This window comes from Castanea sativa, chromosome 1, assembly GCF_040712315.1.
Source record: "Castanea sativa cultivar Marrone di Chiusa Pesio chromosome 1, ASM4071231v1".
Classification (NCBI taxonomy): Eukaryota; Viridiplantae; Streptophyta; class Magnoliopsida; order Fagales; family Fagaceae; genus Castanea; species Castanea sativa.
The window spans coordinates 16,746,650-16,756,342 of NC_134013.1; the positions used below are offsets into that span (position 1 = coordinate 16,746,650).

The following is a 9,693-nucleotide window of genomic DNA, read 5'->3' on the forward strand; positions in this document are numbered from 1 at the left end:
AGAAGGATAATACTATAGTCATTATAAATTTTTGTAAAATATTTACAAATTGATGTAACAATAAATGTGATGTGATTTATAAATTTTTTAACATCATAATGAATGAATGTTGAAAAATTTTATTTTAATTTTTTTTGTGTGATAAATGTCACATATGTTTATAAGTCTTAATGTAGTTAAATTTATAGTACCAAAAAAAATTTTGATAAAATGATTATAAAAAATAGTTATAGTTACTTCTTCTTTTTTTTGAAGAATATATAGTTACAGTTACTTAAGCTTATAAATTCTTCAATTAAATTTAACCATGTGATTGTATTGGTCAATAAATCACATGGTTGAATTTAATTAATTGTTTTTTGGGAAATATTCTCATTTTGAGTATTTTCACTTTATGTTTTGTTAATCACAAATTGTGGTATCTTATATATTATTTTTCTTTCCTTATAAAATAACCAATATTTAAAATGAAAAAAAAAAAAAACAAACAAACACATGAGATATTGCAGTTAATGAAGTATAAAGTAAAACATTAAAAGTGAAACTAATGATTTTTATACATATTTTGACAATAGTTTAATTTAACTGGCAACCTAAGTTACAACTTTAAAGAAAATGTAATTAAGTTTTATCTTATAATAAAAAATGAAAACAATTACATGGAGTAATAAAAAAGATGATTCTTTATGATAAGGGGTTGTCCTACCAACCTACTTAATTTATCACTATTATTTAGATTTTAATTTAGATAAAGGGATGAATATTTCTAATTGTTCTTTTATGGGTACAATAAAATCTCACAACATTTTCACAATAATCAACAATGGATTAAAATAAAATAAAATAAAATAAGATTATATTAGGGCCCACCACAACTCAAAATAAGGTATTGTGAAAATATTATAAGATTTTGTTGTTTCCCTTAGGCTTTCTCTATTTCAAATCAATGTCATATTACAAATTTATACAAAACCAGAGTCTTGTAAGTTAATTGGCACCTTCTAGTATTTACTTACGAAGATATTTAGGATTTAAATTTCTTTTCTCTCATTGTAATTATTGAATTAAAAATATATACACACATATACAAAATTTCAAAATGTAAGTTGTATATTACAAATGCCTCTATAATTTTGATAAACTACTGTCAATCTCTTAAATTTGCTCCCAAAAAAAAAAATTCAAATTGATTGTTAGCTCGGTTGAAGAAATTTTGTATGAGGATTCCTTTTTTATAGTATTTGTGGTATAGCTTCAGAAGAGGTTCTTATTAAGGATGGGAACGTGACAAGGTGAGATCAAATTAAGGGTACGCCACATCCTTTTTAGGGAAGGGAAAACTAGCGTAAGAAGGAGCAGTGTAAGTCAAGTTTAGGACAAGTAAGAGATATTTTGCCACCCTAATGGGGCATTTTCAACATTAATGAGATTGAGATGAAATAGAAATTGAGGGGATAATCATGAGAGTGTTAAGAAAGAGAGAAAACTAGTGTTTTGGTGGGATAATAATAGAATATGTCGAAAATAATAATAATAGGATATTTATAAAAACAAAATTTCACAATTTACACACACATATATATAGAACACACGCACATTTGACTGGCGAAAACTTGCGTGGAACAGAGTGGGGCAAGAAGAGTAAGGCGAGATTAAGAATTTTTGCCATATGTACTCACTATACATATATTATTTAATGAATTTCCCAATTGCTAATTTGCTATACCTACCGTTATCCTCAATCACATAGGAATATATAAAGTTTTTATCCTAATCATCTTAAGAAAAAGGAAAACTATCTTAACAATATCAAATATACACAAATGTATAATTGAGATTGATATATTTTGAAGTTTAAATGAGGATGGTGTGTATGTGTGTGTATGTATATATATATTGGAAGGTAAAAGGATTTTATTGTAAGAAATTAAACAACAATAGCATTGCTAAAGTTATGGTTCTTAGAATCTTGATTTCGTAACATAGAATTCCAAGATCCTACGATCCTATCCCATAAAAAAATCTAGACTAGTGTAGAATCTTTCATGGGATAGGATCAACATGGAATCGTAATCTTGGATGATGAAATGTAAAATCCTACAATCCTATTCTATAGAATCTTTACGATCCTACCCCCATAGAATCAATTTCGATTGGTCTAAGATCATTCATATGGCCTTTAAACAACATAATTGACATCTATTAACAGTTATTATAATCATTTGTAATTATGTCTCTTTATGGTGAGATTAGGATTGCCCAACCATATCGATCAAGTTGTAATGAGTTTTGTAGGGTTTGGCCATGCAAGATCTTTGTAACTTTGGAAGTTGGATAACTTTTTTTTTTTTTTTGGTAATCAATAACAAATTTGTTAATTTCAAACTTATATATATTTTTGGTGTTGGAAATTGTAACTTGTAAGGTTTTTTTTTTTTGGGATGAGTTGTGACCTGTAAGTTTGAAATTTGAAGTTTATCGTTTATTCATGTATTGGTAATTTAGTACTAAGTAGTTAGTACCATTTATGAGTAATTTGCATCAAATTTACTTTTTTTTTCTTATGATCCTATAACATATATAATCATTTCTAATGATTTTTCATTATGTTTTTTTTTTTACGAAAAGTAAAATTTTATGATTCTTGATCTAATCCACAAAACCCTCTCACCAATCCCATATTGGATACCTTGGCTAGAGCAATGTCTAATGGTATAAACTACGCCCATAGCATCTAGGTTTAGGTGCATTATTGCATTAATACATCAAAAGGAGGAAAATTAAAAAGAACAAATCCTACTTTAATTTTTCGCCCCAGTACTTTACCCATGTTTAATTTGAGGGATTCTGCTGAGAAGTTCCCTTCAATCATCAATCAATGGAGAGTTACAACTCACAACTAGAGGATTGGGAGTTTTGTGCAAAAAAATCCACAACTATTTTTGTGATTTAAAAAAAAAAAATAGTTGTGGATATTTTTGCACAAAACTCCCAACTATTTTAATATCCTTTTTTTTTTTTGGTTGATGAACTTAATATCTAGTTCTACGTCCACATTCATCATTTACTGCAAATTTTTTTTTTATCAATTAATTAGATTAAATGCCCACAAGGGGTTACAAGTTCACTAAATTAAATTCAATTAAGGCATTGCTTGCACATGTTACATTAATGTTACACTATAATATTCAAGAACAGAAATATTTCGACCGTACATCTCATTTGGTCGGTGAAAAAAAATATCACTATCAAATATTCGTATGCTTGTGACAAATTTCAAAACATTGATTGAGAAAAAGTACCGGTGGACAAGATTTAGCAAGAAATCAAGATGTCGAAGGTTAATAGACAGATGAAGAAAATGTGAAATTCAAAAATCTAGAAACAATTAAAGTTCACAACAATTAATGTACCAAAAATGTTCCATGGTGGGCCGGGGCCCAGGGCCCGGGACCATTCGATTTTTAAATACGGGATAGGTGCTTTTTTCTACTTTTTTTTTTTTTTTTTCTTCTCATTTTCCAACTGTTTTGACAGATAATGACACAGGAATCCAGATGGATACTCGTTGATTAGCAAAGTTTAGCCCTTTAATTTAGCCATCATCATGAAAAGGATATTATATTATCCTTTTTTAATTTTTATCCACAAAAAATTATCCTTTTCTTAAAAATAAAAAAGCATATCGCATTAGGCCAGTGTGCATTAGCTTATTTTGGTGAGATCAAAATAAGGAGGATGACTTAAAAAAAAACAAAAAACAAAAAAGATTTATGTCAGATGACTTAGAATTTTTTTTAAGAAGAAGATGACTTATTAGACGATCTAAGAAAAAGTTAGACATTCAAAACTATAACTAAAAACAAATTTTAACTAGATTATTTATAAAATAAGTTATTAACTCATAACAAATGAGTCAGTCACTCCGTTTGTTTTAATAAAAAATCTTATGTGAAAATAGTGTTTTGGCATTTTCCTATATTTGGTAGTATAAAAAAAATTGGGTCAAAATAAAATTATTTCATAACTTTCTTTATTTAACTTAGCACGAGATAAAATTGTTTTCCACTAAATTTTTGCTGAAAAACAACACTATCTCATGCGAAACTAAATAACGAAAGTTAAGAGATAATTTTTCAACTCATTTTAAGATTATTACCAAACATAAAAAAATGAAATAATTTTCTAAAAAAATAGAAATAATTTATTTTCTAGAAAAGGTTAATGTTGAAACAAACTATAAGAGTGTTTATATAAGATAAAATCTAGTATATATTTCCTGTTTTTGGTAGTATAAAAAAATTGAGTCAATGATCTCATAACTCCCTTAATTTAGCTTGGCATAAGAGAAAATTATTTTTAACTAAAATTTTATGGAAAAAATCACAATCTCATATAAAGTTTATAATAAAAAAAATTTGAAAAAAAAATTATTTTCTATAAAAAAAGTTAATGTCGAAGCAAGCAAAGTATAAGTGTGTTTTATAAGATAAAATTAAATGTATATTTCCTTTAAAACTTCGCTTTCTTTGGGTATTGTGCTTTTATCTAAGTTTATTTTGTAAGTATATATATATGATTTTGCTAATATGTGCCCTAAGGGCACTTAATAATTTTCATTTTTGAAAAAAATTTTATCGAAAATTGAAAAAGTATTAACAACTTTTTCAATTTTCGAGAAAATGTTTCTAAAAATTGATGGTTTAATGTGTGTCCTTAGGGCACACATTAACCTGACCCATATATATATATATATATATATATATATATATATATATATATATATATATACACACACACTAATGAAAACATCTTTTTCAAACAGATTCGATTTTGTGAGGTTTTGATGGATGTGTACAGACTAGCTGTGTTCTTTATTGGGCCTAGGCCTTTTCGTTTGGTATTAAAAAAGAAGAAGAAAAAAAAGGCTTAGTTGGGGGCCGCTCTGCTTTTCCTCTTTTCTTATGTGACGCCGACAAAAGACTGGTAATTTTTTTTTATTATATTTTATGTCGTAAAAAATAAATTTAAAATGCAAAATGTTATTCTTGTCGTGTGTATAAGTTGTCATCTTTTATTTATTTATTTTTGGGTAAGTTATGTTGTCGTTTATGTTGCCTTTCGTCGGTGATAATGACAAATTAATGTTCTATCAAAAAAATATTATTAATATTAATATTAAATAAAATAAAGACAAACTAATACATTTATTTGGAGATCCCTTTTTTTCTTGTTGTTTGGGTGAATGTTAATTTGGAGATCCAATAATTCCAAGAGTATCACGCTCACCGATTACGAACGTTGCTCTTTTGTGGGTTGCGTCCTCTTTAACTCTTCTTTTGTATGGAACAAGCTTTTGTCTCCATCAGAAATCAATCTTGTAGGCCCGGATTTTCCTAAGAATCCACTCACTTCGGGAGAGTACTAAACTTGCCAAATGGAATGAGAATTAAAATACTGGATTAAAAAGACTATGAGCTTTTAACTAACATATGGATCTTACATTTTCAATTGTCACATCATGATTTTCATGTCCTGATCTTAACACATACAAGAGTACAACAAATAGAATTTAAACAGAGCATAAGAATTAAATTAAAACTTATAAATTAAACATAAACACAATTTCTAAGATGGATGTGTATGGTTGGCGGATGAACTCCCGAGTCTTGCCGCCGGATGAGGGAAAAAAAATACAAAATAAAATGAATTGAAACTCATAAAAATACATGTAATTTCTAGCCACAAATAAGCTTTTTCCCCAAACCAACCCCCCAAATGCTGGCCAAAAATATGTTTTTTAACCTATGCTTTAGACTCACCAAGTTCAACATCCTTGACAGGACCAGTTTCAACACCTTCCTTCAAAAGTCTGATTTCCTCCTCAGTTAGGCTGTTTTTCGTGTGGGCAAGCGTCTTGTTATTTGAATGCTTTTCAGACTCCACAGCCCAACTATAAATTACCATGCCAAGAACGGCAAGAAACATCCCCATGATGTTCTTGAAAGTTAGCTCTGAATCGAAGAGGAGCCACCCCAATGTGAGGACACACACTGTTTTCATGTGACCTAAAACCTGGAAGGAAACAGCTGAAAAGCGTCCAATGCAAAGGTACTGGCTCATGTTGCAGAATACTGCTAGTGAGCACGAAAGAAGTATGAATAACTGCACATATTCACAACTTGTCATTAGATAACAAATTTTAAAAAATCTGACATACGCATTAATGCATAAGATAGCAATTAACAGATGTAAATGGGGTAAGGAAAAAAGAAGAAGAATGATTGCTTACAATGGCACCAGTAGACATTTTATAGTTTGTTACAAATTTGCCACTAAGGAAATAATCAACAAATGGCCCAAGAATAAGGAGAGACGCAGCTTGAATTGGAGCTGTCTTGCTCAACAATTCAAAAGATCCAATTGAGTACTTCTTCTGCAGGGAACCTATTGTCTGTTCCACAAAGAAACAAAATCAGAGATAGCAAATTATAATTTATTTTCCACAAAAAGTATGAATATATGTAGTAAACTATATATGTGCTTCCAAAAATAAAAAATAAAAGAAATCATTATAATGAATTCCTCAACTTCATGCCCTGACAGAACAAATGATACAAATCCTATGATATTGCAACCAGAAATGGGGGCATCACTCATGTCCCCAGTATAATAAAGTTCGGTTTCATACTAGATTATGTTGAATTACAGATTGATCATTTTCAATATTAGAGGATATGGCACGGCTCTAACAACTCAAAATGTTTCCACTAGAACTATTAAAAATTTCTGTTTCCAAGTCCTAATTTTTTTTTGGTTGGAAATGTCAATACCTAATAAATATACATGTTGCAGTTGAAATTTTAAAAGTATAGTTAGTCCAATAAATTTCTTTATGTTCCTGACCATCTATAATTGTAGGAACCACCTATAAAACTACTTAGCTGATGAAAACTGACCAACATCTTCATTTCCTAGATTAAAGATTTAACTTATATGGGAAGAAACCCATATTAAATGGTCTATAACCTTAATTGAAGATCATTCAGTCTGAACCATAACCTAGTTGATATTTAAGTCCAACAACAATTTTTTGTTAGTTACACAAGCACCTAGTGGGCCTTAAGAAGCCCCCCATTAGACCATCATGGCATATCTCAATAATTTTAAAAACACATATGTATCTGTACACAGCTTCTGCTTTAGATTCCATATTTGTTGCCTGAACCATCGATTTTTAAACATAAGTAGTTGCCAGGCCATACTAAATTATCTACCCCTAGGCCCTGGTATGTAACATCTGTCAAAATGGCTAAGCAATGCTGAAGTATCAACAATGCAGCAAAAAGATAGGCTCTCAGCCAGTCATGTAGATGCACTGCTTGGAGACATATGTCAAGGACGATGATCATATCACAAATCTTACATTTCCAGGCATGTACCCAGAGTTATGTACTTCTTGCACGACAGAATGTACTCATATGACCAATTTGTCATGTCTAGGGAGTCTAATTATTATAGTTCAGAGATTGAGTACACAGATCCAAAGTTTCTAACAATTAACTAAATAAATTGATTATGAATTTTCTAATCAAGATGCAGAATGAACAAGTGAAGGAAAATGAGACAACAGATGAGAACAGATTTAACAATACTACAGAAACAATAAGAACTGCAAGTAAAAGTTCATGTCCCCATCGGCATTGGAAGAACTTTCAAGAGCTAATGCAAAAATGAGAAATGAATCACAGAAATACTCACAATTTGCTGCAAAGATGTAGACAAAACCGCTACGCAGGCACATACAAAACCTTTGACATTAACTTTCACATCTGTGACGGTGCAAACACCCACACCAAGGACCACAACCACAACAGCCATCTTGACTTCCCTTGAATACTGCTTGCTGTGAAGTATCCACTCCATGACGCATACCACAGGAATCATGCTAAGCTTTGAAATCTGTGGGCAAGAATAGCATGGTAGAGTTAGAGAAACATGGCTTCTAAAGTATGATGCATGTGTTGATAATTCGATAGTTGGGGGTAGGGGGATTTGAACCTGAACGTTTCCAATGGAAATACCAAGGGGTGCCAGTTCTTGGCGAAAAGTACAATATACAATTGGGTAGAACAATTTCTGCCCAATATATTTATTTATACAAGAGCCAAAAAGACGAGGCATACAAAGAAAATGAAAACCTTAAATTAAGTCAAATCATACTTGGTAGAATCCAACAGAGTTGAGCATGAGACTGAAGTTCATCCCTGTGATGGACATGTTAGCAACAATTGAGAACCAGAAAAGCTCCCAAAACGGAACATGCTTTGATGCAGAAAAACCAGTCGCATTTGAGACCAGACCCACCAGCGCAGTCACCGCGAAGTGAAACCCAGTTAAGGTTGTAGCTGGTAACAAAAAAAACAAACCAAACACACCCTTTATTAAACTCAACGAAATCTTAAGATTTACGAAAGAGATCGGACATGAATTATAGAGAATTTCAAGAAACAAAAATGTCAAATCAATCAAAATTGCATTAGCAAACAAATGTGCACAGATCTAACAAAAAAAGTGAGATTAGGTAAGGGGTTGAAGATCTGAGATGAGATCTACAATATATAATTTATTTATTTTTGTTTTTGTAAAAGATAAAGAAAGAGACTAACCGAAACTGAAAGCATAACCGCTGGATGACATAAGCTGTTTGTTAGCCATGATAATTCCGACGGAGCTGACAACGTTCATGGCCCACGCTCCCATATCGGAAACTGCCGAACTCTTCTTTTCACTTTCCATTTCTTCTCTTTTCTCTCTCTCTCTCTCTCTCTCTCTCACACAAATTACAATTTACAGCTATATATAATTTGTGTGTGTGTATATATATATTATATTTATATAGAAAGAAAAGAGTAAGAAAGGGCGAGGAATTGAAGATCCGCTAAATAGATAGCAGATCTCAGAAAGACCCAACACCAAAAATGAGGGAGGAAGAGGATGAGAAGGGATTATATTGATATATGATATGATACCAAATTGAATAATAATAATAATATTACTATTATTATTATATGACAATGGACCTTTCCTTTTTCTGCTTATACCTTCTTGGCTAGCCTCTTTTTCGTCTTCCTCTTCCTCTTCCTTTTGCTTCTATCTACAATTTAAATTTTGTGAATTAGGAAAACAAAAAAAAAAAGTTTTTTTTTTTTTTTGTGATTTACACAAATTATGTATGAAATTGTACTCACTGTTTGCAATTGCACATGAAATGTAACGAAAGGAAGGAAGGAAGGAAAAAACGTGAGATGTTTCCACGCGTATAGGGCCTCTCACCTTAGAGCTCTCTAGTTTTTATTGCTGTTGTTTGTTCCTAGTTCCTATCTCTCTATATTGTACTAAAAAAAAAAATTTGTTAAAAATGTCAATGCTAAAAATTTGCTAACTCCAATGTAGCTCGCGTCGTATTCACTCGCCGTTGGTCAATATCTTTTAATTTTCTTTCATGCTCGGGGGCTGGGGTTGGGGGGAATAATAAACGTGTATACCTTCCTTAATCTCAGCACTAAAGTCTGTCTCTTTTTTTTTTTGATTTGATACTTCTTCTTCGGTTCTTCCTTATTCTTTATATTTAAATGATAAATTAAAAAAGAAAACGTATTCCTGTTTTTTTGGTAAACGTCTCCCCCAGTA

At 30.8% G+C, this 9,693-nt stretch overlaps 1 protein-coding gene across 2 annotated transcripts; it reads right to left on the reverse strand.

The window, feature by feature from the left end:
- Window positions 1-5,350: 5,350 nt before the first annotated feature.
- Window positions 5,351-9,464, reverse strand: LOC142621779 (UDP-rhamnose/UDP-galactose transporter 2-like). 2 transcript variants are annotated; one of them, XM_075795143.1, is made up of 7 exons: window positions 9,252-9,464; window positions 8,670-9,157; window positions 8,224-8,408; window positions 7,762-7,962; window positions 6,293-6,454; window positions 5,823-6,165; window positions 5,351-5,424 (listed from the first exon to the last, which is right to left on the reverse strand). In XM_075795143.1, the coding sequence occupies exons 2-7, from the start codon at window positions 8,797-8,799 to the stop codon at window positions 5,366-5,368; spliced, it is 1,080 nt and encodes a 359-aa protein (XP_075651258.1). In that variant the 5' UTR covers window positions 8,800-9,157; window positions 9,252-9,464; the 3' UTR covers window positions 5,351-5,365. The 2 variants fall into 2 exon arrangements, with proteins under 2 accessions (XP_075651258.1, XP_075651257.1); XM_075795142.1 differs by lacking the exon at window positions 5,351-5,424 and having other exon boundaries at window positions 5,444-6,165.
- Between the last annotated feature and the right edge of the window lie 229 nt (window positions 9,465-9,693).

Coding starts and splice junctions, on each gene's coding strand:
- LOC142621779 (XM_075795143.1), bottom strand. CDS start 8,799: ATGGAAAGTGAAAAGAAGAGTTCGGCAGTTTCCGATATGGGAGCGTGG. Junction 7,963..8,223: donor ACTCTGTTGGATTCTACCAA/GTATGATTTGAC, acceptor TCTTGCCCACAG/ATTTCAAAGCTTAGCATGAT. Junction 5,425..5,822: donor TGTCAAGGATGTTGAACTTG/GTGAGTCTAAAG, acceptor TGGCAAGTTTAG/TACTCTCCCGAAGTGAGTGG.